Source organism: Bradysia coprophila (genome assembly GCF_014529535.1).
Source record: "Bradysia coprophila strain Holo2 chromosome X unlocalized genomic scaffold, BU_Bcop_v1 contig_416, whole genome shotgun sequence".
NCBI lineage: Eukaryota > Metazoa > Arthropoda > Insecta > Diptera > Sciaridae > Bradysia > Bradysia coprophila.
Genome location: NW_023503334.1, coordinates 252,256 through 273,560, shown reverse-complemented (window position 1 = coordinate 273,560; position 21,305 = coordinate 252,256). Strand labels below are relative to the sequence as shown.

At 34.2% G+C, this 21,305-nt stretch overlaps 4 protein-coding genes across 5 annotated transcripts in view; 2 read left to right on the top strand and 2 right to left on the bottom strand.

The window, feature by feature from the left end:
- Positions 1-7,886, top strand: part of LOC119069948 (voltage-dependent calcium channel type A subunit alpha-1-like) — a 36,104-nt gene extending 28,218 nt beyond the window's left edge. Inside the window, exons 28-31 of the mRNA XM_037174175.1 lie at positions 22-194; positions 262-444; positions 514-662; positions 794-7,886. Of these exons, the coding sequence (XP_037030070.1) occupies positions 22-194; positions 262-444; positions 514-662; positions 794-1,084 (796 nt within the window). The 3' untranslated portion in view covers positions 1,085-7,886. The remainder of the gene's footprint in view (positions 1-21; positions 195-261; positions 445-513; positions 663-793) is intronic.
- A 3,598-nt stretch (positions 7,887-11,484) lies between these two features.
- Positions 11,485-14,449, bottom strand: LOC119069950 (molybdopterin synthase catalytic subunit). Of its 2 annotated transcripts, XM_037174177.1 has the most exons (5): positions 14,289-14,449; positions 12,667-12,934; positions 12,191-12,466; positions 11,861-12,129; positions 11,485-11,782 (listed from the first exon to the last, which is right to left on the bottom strand). In XM_037174177.1, the coding sequence occupies exons 1-5, from the start codon at positions 14,415-14,417 to the stop codon at positions 11,684-11,686; spliced, it is 1,041 nt and encodes a 346-aa protein (XP_037030072.1). In that variant the 5' UTR covers positions 14,418-14,449; the 3' UTR covers positions 11,485-11,683. The 2 variants fall into 2 exon arrangements, with proteins under 2 accessions (XP_037030072.1, XP_037030073.1); XM_037174178.1 differs by lacking the exon at positions 11,485-11,782 and having other exon boundaries at positions 11,843-12,129.
- Positions 14,433-14,962, bottom strand: LOC119069951 (molybdopterin synthase sulfur carrier subunit). The gene has a single exon (XM_037174179.1). It carries the CDS (start codon positions 14,810-14,812, stop codon positions 14,546-14,548), a length of 267 nt encoding a protein of 88 aa, XP_037030074.1. The 5' UTR covers positions 14,813-14,962; the 3' UTR covers positions 14,433-14,545.
- A 1,881-nt stretch (positions 14,963-16,843) lies between these two features.
- Positions 16,844-20,260, top strand: LOC119069931 (nuclear export mediator factor NEMF homolog). Its single transcript, XM_037174155.1, has 5 exons — positions 16,844-16,995; positions 17,082-17,593; positions 17,657-17,883; positions 17,980-19,952; positions 20,015-20,260. The coding sequence occupies exons 1-5, from the start codon at positions 16,940-16,942 to the stop codon at positions 20,202-20,204; spliced, it is 2,958 nt and encodes a 985-aa protein (XP_037030050.1). The 5' UTR covers positions 16,844-16,939; the 3' UTR covers positions 20,205-20,260.
- Positions 20,261-21,305: the final 1,045 nt, after the last annotated feature.

Below are 21,305 nucleotides of genomic sequence, written 5' to 3'. Positions count from 1 at the left end.
AATTCGAATTTTATTTAACAGAAACGGTGAGTCACCACTAGATCGGACGCCGAGTCCACGTAACCGCATTGCATATCATCCTCACTACGATACCGGTTTCTTTGATACGATATCGAATGTTGTAGAAAATTCGAAAGGGAGCAGAGGTCTGCGAAGACAACGTCGTCATTATCCGCTAGCAAGACATCGAAGAGGTAAAAGAAACTCATTTTGTGTGTATGTAGGCATATGCGGTGTGCATCAACACAATCTATCCAATAGGTTCATGGTCTGCGTCAACGAGTCCAGCTCGTTCGCCGTCGCCAATTCGTTACTCGCATAGTAACGGTCATCATCGTAAGCGCAATCGTAAATTTGGTACCACTAGCCTATGTCAAAAATCGAGATCACCCAGTCCCGATCAACTCTTGGAATTACACGAAATAGATAGACTTAGGGAAATGGGTGCGTATTCTATACGTAGAGTGTTACGTGTTCTTTGTGTTTGTCTAAATCGATTATTCGATTTTACAGAAGGTCACCTAGTTCAACATAGTCATCCGGTTTTAATGAATCGCAGGGGACAACGAAGAAGATTACCTCCAACTCCAAACAAACCATCAACTCTACAAACAAGGCCAACTAATATTAATTTTCCCAAATTGAATACCAGTCCAACATACGTGAGTATTGTAGAAATTTGAATTAATTTTGTAGAAAATCTAGGCGTTTTTCATTGAACAATAAGAGAAGTTGAGATGACGGAACGTCGTTTCAGTGATAGTCATTCATTATTCTCCTTCAACATTTCCAGGCTAGTTATTTCACACCCCATAGTGTTCAATCCTTGCCACATTCTCGTGATATTTTACGTGATCACAAAGATTCCTTTTATACTAGCAGTAATCGTGAGCGTATACGTGATGTCGGCCTTCGGTACGATTACCGAGACCGTGAACGCGAACTCTTCGAATGGGAATGTGATCGAGAAAGAGAATTTGAACAAGCGCTAGCATCTCCCGTCTTAAACGGACACACGCAGCGAGTGTTGTATGTGGGTCCGAGTGTGGGATATTCGGATGCAGATGATGAAGATTGGTGCTAGCAAAGACTGTTACTTTAGAAAAAATAAAAAAATTATGAAAACGATAACGTTAAGATTAAATAAAAAAAAAAATAACAAAATGAGGAATGAAAACAGACAAAGAATAAATTTGTAATCGAAGGCGGAAAAGGTTTAACTATTATTGGCCACCTCAGGACAACTCTTACAATGTATCAAACAATAGGAAATAAATTTATTTATACGAAATTAAATGAAGAAAATTTTGACGACAAAAAGAAATATCTCTCTGAAACATAAACATATGATCATTATTTCCCTCAGTTTTTAATTTTAGAAAAAATAATTTCAAAAAATAAAATAAAAATGATAAAAAATCCAAAAAAAAATCAAAAAAAAATTGATTGCGCGCCTGTTGTCACATCAATAGCCGTTTATAAAGTACATTTTAAACATTATAGTCCATTTTGATAAAAACTCATACATACACTTATAATAATATGCTACTACTGCCGATATGAGAATGTTTGACGTTGATTGATCGAACGAAAAGTAAAATGAAAGAAAGAAAAAAAAAGTTATTTAAAAAAATTGAAATATAGGATATTGCCATTGTGCCATATTTATAGCATTTTTTGATCTTATTGACAATATTAATTATATAAATTTTATTAATATTATAAAACACCCAACACATACACACAGACACCCACACATATTATTATTATGATTATTATTATTATTACTGTCATAATTATACGTTGTTTACAGTTTAAAAAGAAAAAGAAATATGAAACAAACCAGAATATTAAAAAAAAAAATTAAAATAATATTTCAACCAAAAACAACACAAAAAATAAATAAATTGAAGCAATAAAATTACTTTTTGCATATCCCATGTAACATTTATATATCAGAAGTGAATCTTGTCGAGCAAACAGATAAATATATATATTTGTTCTGTTTCATTCCTGTAGATTTTTAATGTTATTATACCAAATATTATAAAAGAAAATTAACCAAAATTGTAAATATTAAACAAACAAAAAAAATAATTAATTATAGTCAGCATTTATATATAGTATATATCGCTCTTGGTAGCCAAAACTGAAAGAATTTTTAAATTTTATCGTTTATTCGGTAGCAATGTATACGATGATGTGAAAAAATGGGAAATGTTTTACTGGTTATTCTGCCTCATTTCTTCTGTATTGTGTTATCCCTATTTTAATACCATCAAGCGTGGATACAGTATTGTATCATTGAGCCCTTGATATTTTAAACAATGTGAGGTGCTGACACAGTCTTCTATATGGGGTTATTAAGCTCGTAGATGGTGAAAAAGAAGCGAAAATCTTAAAAAGCTGAAGTTTTTCAAGTGAGTCTCCATTTCTAAACATTTTGGCAAACTAACGAATTGAGTCAGCACCATGCCATGCTCTAATATTTCAAATATTTATGTTTTTGTAATGTGTGAATCGAAAATCATTTTTTTTTTAAACAACAGCTTTTGATTCATGGTTTTTCTGTTCATCTGTCCGAGTGACACACTTTTTTTTTTGCATGAAGCACCCATGCCAAATATATTTTGACGATTAGGAAGCTACGGAAGCTCTTCACCATCTCCACCATTAAAATAGCCGTAATTTGAGTTTCAAGCAATGACTAGATTGACAAGATCTTTTTAGTATTTAAATGTACCGCTGAAGCTAAAATTTAATCGATACCTTGAGAGAAATTAAAGTCACACAATGAAGTGAAATGAAGTGAAGTGGAAATGGGATCATAACATAGCGTGATCGTAAATTGATCAGAAATGATCAAAACTATAACTGATGAAAATCTTACCAATCTTTGAGAGACATTTGATGAGTCACATTACCAGTAAAATGAAGTAAATAAATTGATGCTTGACGAATTGTACACATTTGCAGGATTGATAATGATTTTAAAATATAAAGATTTAGTTTCACACTGAAATTTGTTTGCAAAAAAACGGTAAAACATTTTCAACATCAAACATAAAATTAAAACGAGATGATCTATTTTATACGCACACCAAAAAAAAAAGGAAATTAAAGTAAATCAAAGTGTTACCTTTGGCGAAACCTTATCACGTCGCATTACCCCCCATGAGGGGAATATTTGAGATATTTTTGTTTTACCATTTAGTCAGCTTATCACAAAACTAAGTTGGCCGAAAAACAACTCCCGACCATTTATGGTACTCTAATGCTCTTCTTACAAAAACAAAACTCATAATCAACGAAAACATATCAAGCGTTACAAAACAGACATATCTAAAAAGGTCACGCCTGATTTCTGTAATTATTGAAAAAAAAAACGAAAACATCTCTGTTCCAACGTCGAAAGCTTTAAATACATTTTGTGTGATAATGCGTGAAAAAGTGATGGCTGCTAATTATCTTATATCCTATTCACAGAATAGTTGTTACCATATTACGTAAGATGTGATGTTAACTTAATGGGTTCGAAAAATATTTACTGGAACTACCAACATATCCAATTAGTACATTCGGATACCAAAACGCAGACATATCGAACAAATGCACTTTCTGAATCAAACATTTTGAATGATAGACATAGGCAAACACATCTGAAATATTTTTGAATTCAACATCAACATTAACCATTTGTTTTGTCAGTGTAATTGCATAGCTGAACAGTTAATCGTTTTGATGTATAATTGACAACAAAACTCCAGAACAATTGAGAGTTGTATGTACAGAGGCTATTAAATGAAGTTTGTCCATAGAAAGTTCAGAATCAAGGACTATTCAAAACTCATATCAATAATTTTTTTTTGTGTAAGGGAAAGGGAAAACCACCTCGGTTCACATCGTTATTTCGAATTAATTTAAAGTATAAAACAAGTGTTCATTAAATAGCAACTATACCGATTTTTCTGAGATATCCTAGTGGCATAGATCAAAACAAAAAATCCGTGTGCATTTCTATGAGGTTACGTGACCATTACGACAAATATAATCAAAACAAATTTTGAAACTTTGAACCATATCCGATAATCCAGTGGCTCGATCATTGAAACATCTTAATCTTACGTAAATTGGATTTAATTTAAATTTTAAACTCTGTTTGCTCGGCTCGATTCGAAAACAGTTTTACGTAACTGGCGAAACTATTTAGCTTTTTCTTAATTTTAATATAAATATAAAAAGAAAACGAAAAAAAAAGAATAAAATTTAATAACGAACATATGTTATCTTCCATTTAACTTCAAATTAAATTATAGTAAAAAAATATTAAATTATATATAAAAAATGCAATTTTTATAAAATATTAGTCATTATAGGGGGATGTAGCCCATTATTTCAAAATTATTATCTACGTAGAAAATTTTAACATTAAAAAATAACAAATTAGACGTCACCAAATAATAAGAAAAAAAAAGTTTTTTAATTTGTTCGAAGCGTATAACGTGTTGTTTCAAAAATACATAAATTATATTTAAAGAAAAAAAAACTACAAAAGCAAGAAAACATTATTTATATTATATACAAATGCACAATAAGTCATCCATTCGACCCCTGTATAAAGACGACAAAACAAATATATCATAAAAATATCATTATAAACAGAACACGCATTTTAAAAACGATTTTATTCCTCGAGAAAAAAAAATAGAAATTTAAATTTTATTTCGTTCAAAATATAAAATCAGTTTCGATTTCAATTTGTTATTTTTTAGTGGTATATATTATAATGCCTAATGTATAAATAAAGAAAAGAAAACAAAATAAATCTAGGCTCATAACTTTATACATATATACTTCATCCATAAATATATTCCATTAAAATTACTTAAAATAGGAGGTTTAGGTTAAGTCTAACAAAATTATACACTGTTGCTTAATAATAATAATAAAATAAAAAGAAAAGAAAAATAAAAATGAAAAAATAATAAAAAATAGTAAATAATAGCAATTATATAAAAAAGAAAGAAAAAAAACACATTTTTGATTATATGAGCCGAATACATGTTGACAACGTTCAAAACTCGCATAGATTCTGATAAAAAACAAACCAAAAAACAAAACAAACAAAACAAACAAAATACCTTTTCTAAGACACCAAATCAGTAGGTTTGCACATGATTTTCTTTTATATTTTCGTCTAAGTATCTGTTATCACTTAACGTTCCAAACGGTTAGCCGAATGTTTTCAATCAAAGCTCGACAATGTTCAAACGAATAAAGTAAAAGTTTTAAAATCAATTTCGGAAAAATATTTCAGTCAAACGATGTAATAGATCCGATAGTAGACGTCACTTCTGTGATTGATCTTTTTAGTACTGATTAAGCATAGCGATTGAAATACATCCCTCGCTGGATATAGTGAAGTCGAATTAGCTTCATAAAATTGTTTTGGGTTACAATTTTTAAGATCGTGGAAATTTCAGGGGTCCCATAGACCTACCAACGCGTTCGTATCTATATACAGCTATATTGAACTATATAAACCTATATTAAACTGTATACTACTATATTTAGCTGTAAAATGCCCACTTATAGTTATTTATAGCTAAATATAGTGGAAAACAGCTTTATATGGCTGTGTAATAGTCAGTTTAGTCAGATCTTACTTTGAACATTGGTTTAATAAATTTGAATGTCAAATAATATAAAGAGAAGTTTAAGTGTAAAGACTTAAAGATACATAAACTTTTGTCGTAAGAGTTATATTATGTCAGACTAATTTGGGTGCAAAGATTCCGAAAATGCAATCCATCGGCTGCTACCAATGAAACACTCAATTCTTGAATCAAATTCCTTCCCTATACTAAATGTAGCGCGTAGATCGATGTTATGTGTGCTATCAACGCACTTCAAGCGATAGTGGTACTCTAAACAAGAATTCTGAAACTGAACAGTGAATCATACATATTTTTGGCATTTTTTTTTTTTCAAATGAAATAGTACTTCATAAGATCACGTTTGCTTGAAGTTGGTGACAAATCAGACAATTTCCATATCATTGGAGAGGTGCAAGGTACCCCGAAAATTCGTTCAATCAACTCTGCGATATTGTAAAATAGTCGGATTCAAGAACGTTATGATGCAGTTAAATTAGCCTCGGCAAGCTACGAATGGGCCTGGGTGTGGATTTTTAAGGTGTTACACACACTGAATTTTAAAAACCGACACATTTTCTGTTTCTGTGTTTTACTTGAGTTTCTGATAACTTCATATAAAAATACATACAAAATTCACAAAAAACCAGTAAACCACGAAATAGAAAATGTGTCAGTTTTCAAAATTCTGCTACTGTAATTAAAATCGACGCACTCTAATATTCACAAAATATTCACTAAACAAAATTCTTCATATATATATCCTTTTGGAAACGAGTAAAAATTCGAATTTTTTCGCTGTCTTTTCACACGAAACTTTTTTTGAAAACAATTTTTCCAATAGTGTATCGAAATCCGGGCTTTATCATAACATAGATCACGCACATACATTATCTCGTGTCAACGGCATACAGCTGAACTTAAGAACTGATATCTCTACACTATCACAGCAGAAATGACTTAATTTGATCAGCACTGTTTTAATGTGATTATTGAAATGCACTGTCTATGTGAACCAGCTATCATGATGACTATTGCCACTTTTAGTGTAAGTGGAAGTGAGCTGATAAACATATTTGCTTTGGTGTTATTAATTAGCTTAATTGAAAATCAATGTTTTTTTAATTGTTGTTATTACAGTAAGAAGCATTCAAATTTCGGCATGTTTCAGCTGTGTTTCAGCTGATCCATACAACCAATCAAAACTGTTTATACGTCTTTATAGGGTTTTACCACGCGCATGCGTGTAACAGCTTCAATCTTATGTAGAAATTTCACTGCATCTAACTGTAGTGATATTTTTCACTAGGATTTGTTTCTAAGACTCATTCTTCATTTCTAAATTATTTGTCAAAGTTTACGACTTCGTTAATTGCAGCATTCGAATAGAACTATTGGAACATTAAATTCATTTTTTGTTGTTCTTGTACTGATCTGACACAGTGCTCTATTTTACTAACGGTGGTAAATAAGCGACATCTAACACACTCACACAGACTTAATTCGATAACTAAGTATCCGAAATAGGCTCACATCTGCTATCGACAGCGATGTCGGGAAAAAGGAGCGATTAGATGTGACTAACCCTTCTTATATATATCCAAACCAACCCACTCCGACAAAAAATGTATGAGAATAGCGTGAATAGTGTCACACCCTTGATCCAAACATAATTTAAAAGCAACCGAAGCAAAAAATATTCTGTATCAAGAAATACCAGAAAACAATTTAAACACAAGAAGTACCAGACTCAATCACTACATTGTTAACCAGTCTTTAACTTCTTCGAATTTTGACTCACTCTGTGAGTGGTAGTTTCCCTAAGAAACATCAAAAAAGGTTTTTAAGAATAGAATTGAATAGAATCTACTAGGGTCATACATACACTTGAAAGTTTTATCCTTCTATCTATCTCTCACTTAGCTAACTGGATTTATTTTGACGATTCTCTACATCCGAATACGTTTGAATGCCTCTTTAATCATTCTCCAGAGCACATTTTCAATCCGAATGGTACACCACACCAGTAGCACCAAACCACATTCAATTAAATTTTTGTTTTTAAATATTTTTATGTAGAAGCAAAACGTGAACATAACAGCAAAAGGTAGATTTATGCATCCAAACATCATTTATAACGATCATAACGACAATCAAATGTGTATTCGGACTTTAACATAAAAAAATAAATAAAATTTAATTCTTCTCCTAGTTGAATAATAACAAAACCAAGAAAAAGAAGAAAAACCGAATAATTGACCATGTCAATTTTGAAGGCGCGCATGAAATCAGTTGACATTTTCAACTTATTATTAGACTCGCATGATCAAATGATCACATAAATAAATAATTTTGTTTTTTTTTTATTTATTTATTATAATGGAAAATATTTATAAAAATATCAAACAAAAATCAAAGCAACTACATATTGTTATGGACCATAATTCGTCCATTAAAGAAAGTATATAATCGAAACATATCGATCAAACATTTTCTTTTTTCTTAAAAAAAAATTGAATAAAAGAAGAGTTTGTGTATAAAAAAGCAACATATCCGAAATCGATTGTATAAATAAAACATTTTTTTTTAATTTTTAAATTTAAAATCAATGATAAAATTTATAGCGACACATCAGTAGTTTGGATGATGGACAGAATTTCGTAATATATTAGCTAAAATACATATGCATTCTGAGTGTACATATTTAAATTTTCCTGAAGTAATTTTATATCATCGCGGATTAAAATTTTTTTGTTTTTCTTTTCTTTTCTTTCAACAAACACATTTTGGAACTTTATGAAACATGAAAAAAAAACTATATCGAACCATGGATTAGACCGTCTTAGCGTTACAAAAATTCCTTTATGATTTGATTTCAATCGTGCGGGTCTTAAATAAAAAAATACGTAACATAAGAGAACAACAAAAAAAACTTTTTCAATTTATATACAAAACTAAATAAATAAATAAAAAAAAAGATTTTACATAACAAAAACAAATATGTTTAAAACAAACACTCTTTTTATTATAAATTAACGTACCATAAACATTTTTTTTGTTTTTCTACATTAAATTCAAAAAGTCTCTTAAATTTTTAAATATTAAACAAGAAAAAAAGAATAAGACTAGCTCAATTTGATTAAATAAAAAAAGTAAAACTCAGCTTAAATGAAACCTGCCTTCAATTGATATTATAGAATTAATACAAAAATAAATAAAAAATGAATTAAATAAAAACAAATCGCTCCGATATAATTTGTTTAAATTCGCCAATTTTCTCACATAATTACTGTCTGAGCTGAGTAGCAGAATTATAGATCCGAATTAGGTATGAGCGGGTTGGGGTTTTTTCAAAACCCGCCCGAACCCGACCCGACTCGTTTATCATTTCTGAAACCCGACCAGAGTAAACCCGACAGACTCTTAACCCGCCCGAACCCGACCCGACCCGATTTTCATTTTTGAAACCCAATCCGAAGTCAACCCGAAAGTTTTATAACTCGTCAAAGTTTTTTAGCAAATTTAGTTCAAATTTATGTGAGAAATGCTTGAAACTAATTTAATATTTTCAGAATTACGTTAAAAACGTGAAGAAACAACTTATATTGATACTTTTTATAAAATTTTAAATACTTCTGGTTGGAACTTTTAAATACTCCTGGAACCCGCCCAAGCCCGACCTGACCCGAATATTATTTTTGAAACCCGATCCAAAGCAAACCAGAAGACTCTACAACCCGCCAGCCCAAAACCCGACGGGTCGGGTCGGGTTTGCGGGTTACCCGAATCTTCGGGCCAACCCGCTCATCCCTAATCCGAATAGATAACAATATATGTAAAACAGCTAGTGGGCGGCTTTGTTGTCAACATAGATCCTGGTAAAAAGAAAACAACACTCGGAATCGGTTAGCCGAATGTTTTCAATCAATGCGAACAATGTGGTCTTATATAGCAAAACACATTGTCAAACGAATGAAGTAAAAGACTTGAAATATATCTACAAAAAATACTTAAGTCAACGAAGTAATAGATCCGATAGTAAAACGATTGATATGCTTGTCCTTTGTCACAAGTTAATAAACCTCGATAGAATAGAAATCAACATACAAGGAATATGACATCACTTCTGTTTCTCTTATCAATCTCTTTAGTACTGATTTTAAGATGGCATACTACTTATTGAGAGCCATCTGTTGAAAAGCTTCGTGTAAACAGCGTCTTTTGTATAAAATATATTAAAGTTTGAACCTTTCATCACCAAATTGCAGAAAAAAATGTTTAAAATAATTTATGAAACGAATGATAATAACGTTTTAAAACGGCTCTACACTGGGCACAAAACATGTAGAATCTCACATAATTTACACATATAGATGCTTTGAGACCATTATTTTCTTATTGAAATCGATATTCCAAATATTCCCAAATGGAATTTGATTAAAATCACTTCTAATTAATTAAAAATAGGAAAGAAAACCCGAAGTGATTGAAGAACTGCCATTTTTTTCATTTCTGGAGCTTTCATTTTGAGAGTAGTATGAATTGTATAAAACTAGTTGATGGTATAAAAAAAAATTGTCTTCTGTCTATTCTACTTTGGAGTATCAAATGAGATTTGAGAAAATTCAATTTTCCAATGATCGATTCAAATATTTTAGAGTTAATTGAGGAAATTCCACGAGATTTCGTTACTGAGAATGATGCAAAGAAAAAGAAATAAAAGAATTGGGATCTGCCAAGGACTAATAGTAAGTTTGACGAGATGTTTGCATCTAGTGAACCCGTTGCTCGTGCAAGATTCCTTGCGTCATCAACTAAACAATCTTCAAAGTGGCTGCAAGTAGTTCCATCGAGCCAATTGGGTTTACTCTTAGATAATAGCTCCGCTAGAATTGCTGTTGGTCTTCGTTAGGGTTCTAATTTATGCGAGGAACATAGATGTGGTTGTGGCGAAATAGTCAAGAAGGATGGTTTACATGGTCTATCATGCAAGATGATAACAAAAGCCAAAATAGCTGAACATGATGAAGTTAACAAAGTTTTGTCACATGCATTCTCTTCAGCAGGATTTCCAAATATTATGCAACCACCAGGAATATGTAGAGATGATGGTAAAAGGCCGGATGGTATGACCTTAATTCCTTGGAGTCATGGAAAAGCTATTCTATGGGATGTAACAATTAGGGATACATTATTTGTTCACTCCGTTAGCTTTCGAAACTTTAGGTTGTATGCCAGAAACTATGAAATTTGTTCAAAAATTGGGATCAATTGGGAAAAATTTCAATTGCAGAGTAGACGATTTTTATTTATTGTAAAATTTATTTTTTGAAAAGATCGATTTTTTACTGGCTGTGCCATTGTGAGTAGTCTTTTTTTTCGCTTGTCAATAACTCCTCAAAAACCCTTCTAATGGTGCATATAAATCCTAAACTCTAACAGGATCGACGAATGTTTGCAAATTTCTACGCTTCATTGTTCGCTTCATTATTGGGTCATTACAAAGATCGAAATTTTCGATTCGAAAATTAAACAACAAATCTACAGAACGTTTTAGCGTCACATGTACCACTTACCGATCACAGACGCTCAAACTGTATGAAGATAACCTTCCAACCACCACTCTAGTTAAAAGTGCCATCAGACCATGTCATCTTATTTTATAACGATGTTCTTTGAACCTTACCTTTTTTCTGGATACTGGAGACTCAAAACTGTAGAATTCGCATTCTCCTGTTAGTGTAAGAAGCACTTACGTTTGAAAGCTTTCCCTTGAATTGTTTTCGAAAGGTAAATTATCCGTAAAGGACAAAGTCGAAAGTGAAACATTTGAGTGATACTGGAAATATTATTCTACTAAATCGGTTTGACAGACATTTTTAAAACATTGATTCTAGTGATGATGACCACCTGACACTTGTTTTATCGTAAAGGAAAATGGTTTCGCTGCACAGACTGCCAACAATCTTCAATAGTGAGTGACCAACTTGAAGAAAAGACATATTCACTGGCTGCTCACCAATTTAAAGTCACTCCATATCCAATATATACTTCTCCAGTTCGGCAGCCGTATAAGTTTTCTTTTGTATTTTGGGTGTGTTGACTGCAATGCCGGTAGTGTTTTTTTGCTATAAAATGAAGCATTTCATTAGACGTAGTTATTGGTTCTGTTATGATAGAGAGGAGAGTTAGTGATTCCAATTTACCAAAAAGTGATTATACTCCGGCGACACTGTTTCCAAATGTAGAATGCGATCTTCGATACTTTTGATCCGTTCGTAAATGTTTCGGTTGACTTCAGTTTTAACATTGAGGAATCGTTCAGCATTTACTAGCCTTTCTTCGATACGGGACGGTGCTACTGATGGCATTTCTTGTTTGATTTTGCTCGGTGATGTGGACATCAATTTGTCCAATGTGCCAGTATATTCTTCGGTATTCGTTTGCGGTCCATACTCGTTTCGAACGCGATGCACTGAAAAACAATCAAATGATTCGGTTTTGTATTTTGTTTTTCGTAATTTGAATTGTCGTACCTTTTAAATGACTTCCGACTCCCTTTCGGTAAACGGTGCTGTTTATCCTGGCACATGAACATTCGGCTTCTGTATTCATTTTTTCATTGTCTATAAAGTCCCTGATATTGTTGATGTCGATCTCTTCCCGCTTCCGGTCCACGAAGCAAGACACTCTACGTTGAACTTCCGCCTCATCGACACCAATTTGTACTAAACATTTTGGCAATGGTTCGTCGTCTACTTGACAATCGTCAAAATTTAATTGTGGCAATTTCCGTTTAGCACTTTTCTTAGCTGAAAGCAGTCAATGGATAAAAGAAAAATAAAACACTGGCGCATGTCTACATTATACAAATAAATTTTTATTTCTCAAGAAAACAGAATTCAAATTCAGTTAAATCACAAAAGCTATATTGCCAGCACTATATTGAGCTAAATATTTAAATTACTCTTCGACCAACTACATTCTTTGTTTTCTTTCCATGCAGAAGTACCTTCGGGATCGCTGTATTGCTCTTTCTTCCAGATCGGTACCGATTTTTTCAGTTCTTCGATGGCATATTGAACAGCATCTAGGCTAGTTTTCCGATGTGGTGAACTGACACCAATGATTACACTCGCCTCTTTTACAGGCACTAGACCGAGCCGATGGTAGATGGCTATGTGATGTATGTCGTCCCATTTGTCTCGCATTTGATCACAAATTTTGGTAAGAGTTTGCATAGCCATTGTGTCGTAGGCTTCATACTCGAGTGACGTCACCTGAAATTGAAGCAAATTGGATTTGATTTCTAGTGATGGAAGTAGACCAGTTATTTCTAAATTTTCCACTGGAATAAAAGTTTTAGACCGCAAGCTTTACTCGCGTGCTCGCAGGTGTTTTCCACCAGCGCCTGCGTATCTCGTTCGACGCCTCAAATTAAAAAAAAATCTGTTTTCATCCATTGAAATGAAAACAAAGGTTCATTGAATTAAGCAAAACATTCAACTTGTCTGGTAAAATTCTTTTAAAAGTCAACACATGCTAGAGTGTCGTGAAAACAGTTGTGCTTGTTTAATAGAAATCAATCAGGCCCGTAGCTCCGGTGGAAGGTGGATGTTGGGTATTTTTATAATTCTTCCCTATGTAAATTTTGCAGAGCTTACTCAACGGAAGTACAGACTCAAAATCGAAGTTAGGCCATACGAAATCATTGTTCAAAGCTGGTTATCAGTATTCCACAGGTTTAAGATTAGGGTTAAAAAAAAGGTTTATTGAACATTCTGGGAGCGGAGTGCGTGACTCAATTTAAACAGCGAAACCCTCGTTGGCAGTTGGTGAAAGTACGTTTGTGGTTGTCATTTAAGCCTCAGAAAAGGTAGGCAGCAATCAAAATTCAGTTTGACCTGAAAGTGACTGGAACCTGGTTTCAACCTGGTCAGGTCAAAATTAATCCAATCAGGTAACCATGACCTGTTCCGAGCTTCATTGACATTTTATTTGATGAGCAAATTGGATACAATAGTCACATACTTCGAATATTATTTTAGTTTCGACGGCTTTCGTAGAAATAAATATTTTTGTGAGTCTGGTACAAACGGACGTTTTGAATTAATTATTCATTGGCTTATTGATTTATACATTTCGTCAGTAAAATATGTTGAGGTCAACGCATTGTCCGAAAACGTATTTTGTGCCGTGACACACTGTAAATTGTCAGCTATATCTAGAAACCTTGTCCTCAAAGATGTTACCAACGATACGTCAAGCCTCACTGAAATTGTACTTTCTATCCCAAAATCAAGTACTCGCTAAAACTGGACTGTAATCATATTTCAACATAAAATAGTTATGACGACCACACTGAATCTATTTTCGTGTATTTTTATTGAGAAATGTGAGTTAGCGAAGCGTACACATTTGATTGATTCGGTCGACAGACCTTAACATGTTTAGTTTGATAAGAATGTCAAACGGGTTAGATAATTCCTATGAAACTTTGGACACCGCAAACATTGATTGCAACGTGCTTCTGTAAATATTTCCATAACAGAAATTGCTGAATCATTAAACTAATAACAACCAGGTAAAGTGTCGTTCAAGATAAGAGATTCGTCTTCAGTGATTTGTCATTACCTTTTTGTCCTCGAATGAATCCCTCGTAGTGCCAATGAAAAATGATACTCCACCGCATGTTTCGTGGACCACAAGAGCATTGATTTCGTTTAAGTCTAATTTACTTTGAGTTAACTTTAGAAAATTCATTTTAATTGTTTTTTATTAATTAATTTATTGTCAAGGTCGACACACAATTTAGATAGAACACACTTAACAGTTTTTTTTTTCCTTCAACAATCAAAATAATGGAAAATAACAAAAATATAATTATGTTATTAGCCACCGCTTATCGGCGGAATTACAGCAATCTCATCGCCGTTTTTCAATTCAAGCACAGCATTCAAATCATCACAGTATTCACTGTTCAAAGCAATGATGACATTGTTTTTAATGATGTTCAAATCGAATTTATCACAAATATAGTTGATTACTTCGGAGCACAAATTCGTTTTTTTGTTCAATTCAAGGTTACACTCATTCAAACCGGATAATTCGCGTGACTTGGCAAAAAATAATACGCGCACATGAACCGACTCTTCCATTATATTCCGTGTTGACCAAAATGTAGCTGATAGTTCCAAAAGTTCATCAGATACATCCGCTTTTTATGAGTTTCACGACACAAATAAAACAGATAAGGCACTTTCGAAAAACTTGTAAACACCGCGCGTATGATGAATGACAGATACTATTACATTTTTGACGTCTGATGTCAAAGCGTTGCAAACGGTGGCTCGTAAGGTTCTCAATACTTTATAGTAGGGGTCGTATAGGAGAATAATGTTTAGAAACTAAGAATGAATGTAATAGAATTTTATCATATTTTAGTACATTCTTTCATAAAATTACTGCTGTCACTGCGCTGATTTTCATGTGAACCAACATGGTGACATTTGTTTCTGTAATGACAAATGTGAAGTTGGTTCACATGAAAATAAACCGCAGAGAATGAAGTACTATGAAAAAAAAATGTGGCGCCTCTACAGGCCAATCCACTTGTCCCATACACACATTTTCTGTTTTGCGTTTTACTGGTTTTTTGTGACATCTTCAATTTTTGATGAGCTGATCAATGAATATTCAGATTGTCGGAATAGCTCAATTACTTTGATTTTTTGTGAATTTTGCATGTACTTTTATATGGAGAAATCAGAAACTCAAGTAAAACACAAAAACAGAAAATGTGTCGCCTTCCAAAATTCCGTTCGTGTAGGTTTGTTACAAAATAATGCAGACTCGAAGTCTGTATTGACTAGAGGAAACTAAAATCAACTGTTGGTTTATTTGTAACAAACATTTGAATGACACACGGAAGTGATCTGTTCAGAACTTGTAGGCAGTAAAAAATAAGAACAGAAAAAATAAACAAGGATAGTCGTACTGTAAGTGTTTTCTCGACGAGCTATCACCATTCCTCATTGTCAAATATGTTTCTATACGTAAACATCCAGCTAACTTTACTGCGAAGTCTTCCATAGTAATATCTACGAAATTCAAGAAAAATTTTCTCAAAAATTAGCTCTGGCGTCTGGCATCCATATATTTTCTCTGTTTACCTATGACTCTCACTGCAAATTACTCGCTAGGTGAAAATCATTCTATGGAAGATTTCAATAGTATTTTATGTCACTCAGCCTCTGCAGCATAAAACGCTGTATGAATCTCGGTGCGGAGTACTTTATTAGCCCCACGATGTGTATTACAACACAGGGCCTACGGCCTCGTGTCATAGTTACATATCTAGAGCCTAATAAAATACTTCGCACTCGATGTCATAAATAACCATTATGCTACAAGAACTGTAAAGGGTGTTTTATGGTCGAGAACATAAAGTAATCTTACAGTTGTTTTAGCATAAAAATTATTACTTTGTTCTAACTTCAAGTTTTTATTCATTCTTTATTAAAAGCGAAAAAAAAGGCTGCAAAGTGCAACCAGTAAAAAAACGATCTTTTCAAATAACAAATATTTACAATAAAGACAAATCATCAATTCTATTACATCCCAAGGTCCCTAAAATGCAACTAGAATTTCTTCGTTGAATCATAATGGAAACCTTCTGTAGCAGGTAGTCCATAGAGCGCGGTTCCCCAGAAGCCTTTTGCATTAATGATCCCAATTTCTTTATAAATGTCTTTGTCTTAGGACCCATGCTACCTAGTGATTCAAAAGCAATAGGTGTGAATAAATAATTATCTTTTAAACAAATGTAATGATTGTGCTTAGATCTTTCGGCATTATCAGCAATCGAACCAGCTTTTTTGGATAACTTCAGATCTAAGGAGATTTTAACTGTTTCTCTTTACAGAGTTGTTCTCGAAGGTATGGTGAATAATAATAAAAAAAACGCTGAACTGCCTCCGGAAGGGCCCTGTTCTTTCATAAACTAGGTTGAATTGAAACACAAATTCACAAAAACGTAACGTAGCTATGGACTCTTGCAGTCAAAGTTCTCATAAGACCCAACCGCTCTTATACTATGATATCGTTTTATTTCTCTGCACACCCATCACCCTCATCACGCCAAAATACATACATTTTAAAAACGGCGTATCATATGCCCGAAAAATTCCACAACATATGAAACGGCGACTCGCAACATTTCAAAAATTATTGCTTCATGCAATGAAATTATTATTTTTGCTGAAATAAATTTGTGAGTAACAAAAATGAAGACAAGATTTAATACCTTCGATATATTGTGCAGCGTAGCCGAACTTCAGAGGTAAATTAAAAATCAAACGAATCATCAAAAACAATCCATTCAATTAAATGTTTTGTTATTCGATATTTTCTTCTTGCGAACGACAGTCTAGTTGGTCTACGTGTGAACCAAGTGTATGACATTGATAACAAAACGTATTTGATCCGGTTCCAAGAAAAAGATGCTAAGACTGTGCTACTCTTGGAATCGGGATTTCGATTACATAAAACGGGATTCGAATGGCCGAAAAATATGGCACCGTCCGGATTCACAATGAAATTGCGGAAGCATCTCAAAAACAAACGTCTGGAAAAGCTGGAGCAACTGTCACTTGATCGAATTATTAGCATGCAGTTCGGAATGGGTGAAGCTGCCTACCATGTCATTGTCGAGTTGTACGATCGCGGCAATATCATTTTGACAGACCATCAGAAGATCATCCTAAATATTCTTCGGCCTCATACCGAAGGCGAGGAGGTACGATTTGCGGTTAGAGAAAAGTATCCGGAAAGTCGAGCCAAGGAAATAACTGCACCGGAAACTGTTGAGCAACTTGAAATCGTTCTGCGGAATGCAGCACCAGGGGACTACTTGAAACGAATATTGAATCCGGTTTTGGGTGAGTTACTGAGATAATGCCACTGTGCAAAACATTCGTTTCAAATACAACAAAAATCCTTAGCCTATGGATCGTCGTTAATTGAGCATGTCTTGTCGAAACACGATTTACTGGATGTGAAGCTACCCGAACCAGAAAAAACTGAAACTGTGAAGGCTAAGGGCAAACAGGGAAAAAATAAGGAAACGTTCAAGAGGTACTTCGACTATTCTTCCGACCTGCAAACGCTGATGAACGCCATAAATGAAGCCAATGATATTATCAAATTGGCCTCGTCTAACAAGCAGAAGGTAAATATCGTAACTTAGGTTATTAGCTCTTTCTCGTCCACTTACAGGAAAGTTGGTCATGCTCCTAGCGTTCATTAAAATTTTCAATTATTCCAGGGCGTCATCATTCAAAAACGTGAATTGAAACCATCCCAAGATAACCAAGAAGCCGAATATTTTTATCACAACATCGAATACCACCCGTTCCTCTTCCATCAACACAAAGACATGCCGCATAAAGAGTTCGAGTCGTTCGACCAGGCAGTGGACGAGTTCTATTCAACACTCGAAGGTCAGAAAATCGATGTTAAAACAATGCAGCAGGAACGGGACGCGCTGAAGAAATTATCTAACGTCAAGCGCGATCACGAGAAACGTCTGGATGATCTCAGCAAAATTCAAATTGAGGATAAAAAGCGAGCGGAATTGATAACAAGGAATCAAGCGCTCGTTGAGAATGCCATTTTAGCCATTCGAAGTGCATTGGCCAATCAAATGGCTTGGTTAGATATTCATGATTTGCTGAAAGCTGCCCAAGCGAAAGGCGATGCGGTGGCTGCATGTATCAAGCAGTTAAAATTGGAAACCAACCACATTTCGCTGTATCTAACGGATCCGTATGACTTCGGTGATGGTACGGGTGATGAAACATTGGAACCAATGACAATCGACATCGATCTAAGTCTATCAGCTTACTCGAATGCAACGCGATATTATGACCAGAAACGAAGTGCAGCGAAAAAGGAACAACGAACCATTGAGTCATCGTCCAAAGCTTTGAAAAATGCCGAGCGCAAGACCCAACAGACGTTGAAGGAAGTACGAACCATATCGACAATAACGAAGGCGAGAAAAGTGTTTTGGTTTGAGAAATTCTATTGGTTTGTTAGTTCGGAGAATTATTTGGTGATTGGCGGTAGGGATCAGCAACAAAACGAATTGATTGTCAAGAGATATATGCGACCAACTGATATTTACGTTCACGCCGAAATACAAGGCGCATCCAGTGTTGTTATACGAAATCCAACCGGGAACGAAATTCCTCCGAAAACGTTACTGGAGGCTGGTACAATGGCTATTTGTTATAGTGTAGCCTGGGATGCCAAAGTAGTCACAACAGCTTACTGGGTAAAGAGCGAACAAGTTAGTAAGACCGCTCAAACTGGCGAATACTTAGGTACGGGCAGTTTTGTGATTCGCGGTAAAAAGAACTTCTTGCCGCAATGTCACTTGACGCTGGGTCTGAGCTTCTTGTTCAAACTGGAAGAGAGTTCCATTCAACGACATCTTGGTGAAAGAAGGGTTCGAACATTCGACGAAGATGGTATCGAATCACGAATCAATGAAATGGATTTGGAAAGTGAGAATGCGAACGATGCGGCCGATGAAGGAGAACAAGAAGTTGAGATAAACGATTCAGGTGACGAAAATAATGATGAGGAGAACAATGTTCAAGTGGAACAACATTCCGATGCAGATAAAAGTGATGAGGAGGGTCTGTTTCCCGATACTCACATTAAGATTGACCACAAAACCGAAACCAATCGTACGCTTCCTACACTCGAAAAACTGATTTCAATTACAAAGGACTCCCCGGACGACGATCAGGCGTACATAATTCATGCAGCCCCTCAAAAAGTCAAACTGAATAAGCAAAAGAAAAACGACAAAGAGGCGCGTAAAGGTAAAAAGCCTCAGGTGCCGGTTGAACCGAATGACGAGGACAATAAGTCAAAATCGAATCAACCGAAACGAGGTCAAAAATCGAAATTGAAAAAAATCAAGGAAAAATACAAAGACCAAGACGAAGAAGAGAAGCGAATTAGAATGGATATCCTAAAGTCGGCGGGAAATAAGGACAAGAAACCGGTCACAAAAATAGATGAAAAAGACAAGGATGAACCCAAGCCTGGCAAACCGACTCACCCGAAACCTGCACAGGAAGATGTTTTGGATGAAATAGATGACGCTGTAGCTGCGGGCGCCGATGTTGAAATGTTGGATTCGTTGACCGGATGCCCAGTTGAAGAGGATGAAATTCTGTTTGCTGTTCCTATCATTGCACCGTACCAAGCCTTACATAATTTCAAGTAATTCAAATTTTGTTCCTTTGTGCTATTAGATAATGATGACTAATCCAAATGTTTCTCAGATTTAAAGTGAAATTAACACCAGGAACAGGTCGGCGCGGTAAAGCTGCTAAAACGGCCATGATGATGTTCTTAAAGGAAAAAACTTGCACCCCCAGAGAAAAGGATTTGCTGAAAGGTGTCAAGGATGAGACTATTGCTAGAAATATTCCCGGAAAGGTTAAAATGCAAATGCATAAATTGAAGAAGTAAATTCGGAATTTTGTGATTTTTGTTGATGGCCGAATAAATCATTTTCGTTAACAATAGCAGGCTTTTCGTATCATAGAATTCCCTTCACTTGAACTATGGTTAAGTACACCCTTCGAGTCTTCTTCATTTTTTTAGGATTTTGGATTCTAAGATTACCATGCAACTGACCTCCATAACAACACTTCTTTTTACATTTTTCGTTGATTTCAACTCATCGAAATTCCTTACTGTCCAATCAAACGGCTACATTATACGCTAAAATCACCTACACTGCGTAATAAAACTCAGCTGCTATCATAAACTTTCGATGAGTGAAAATTTTCGCATGTGCAGAGGGTTGTTGTATTAATGGTAATCAAAATAAATTTATTTGGATTCAATTATGCGTTGGTTTGTAAAGTTTTATTTAATTGGAACACGGAAGCTTTTGTTCTTGTTTTTCTGTAGTCCAAGCTTAGTCATTCACTGTAAAGTCGGGTAAATTTCTAATTTCAGAACGTTAGTCGCATTTAATGGCAAACGAAGAAAAGGAAGAAAACAAAAAAAATGGGTAAGTCGCGTCATTAACGATATGCAATATGGTAGGAATGGTAGCAATATGTAGGAGAAATTTAATTCCTAATAATTCTTTTCACAAGATCCGAAAAAATATTACAAAATTCCTAAATTTAAGTATTCAAAAATTTAGGAATTTTAAGTAATTTTTTAAAAGAATTTTCAGGAATTCTAATGAGTTAATTTCCTAAGAATAATTAATTCCAGAAGAGAATGTAATTTAGAAGAAAGTTTGTCGAAAAACCAAATCTTAAGGTTGTGCTAACCTCATTTGTACAAATTGATAGTTATTCAAACGAAGTTCAAGATCATTGAGTAGTTAAGGAAAGTAGTAAGAAAAACATCTGGATGGTATGAAGAAAGGTAAAGTCTATGTGTTAGTGAACGACGACGTTATGTAACGAAAAACTGCATAGAACCAGTGTGAGACCCGCAGACTTTAAGAGACAAATTTTTTTTGAAGCAGTAGCTAGCCGGTGTCGGTTATTGCTGTTAGTCAGGGAAAAAGTATGTCGAACAAAAAAAGATCAATAAAAGTGAAACATG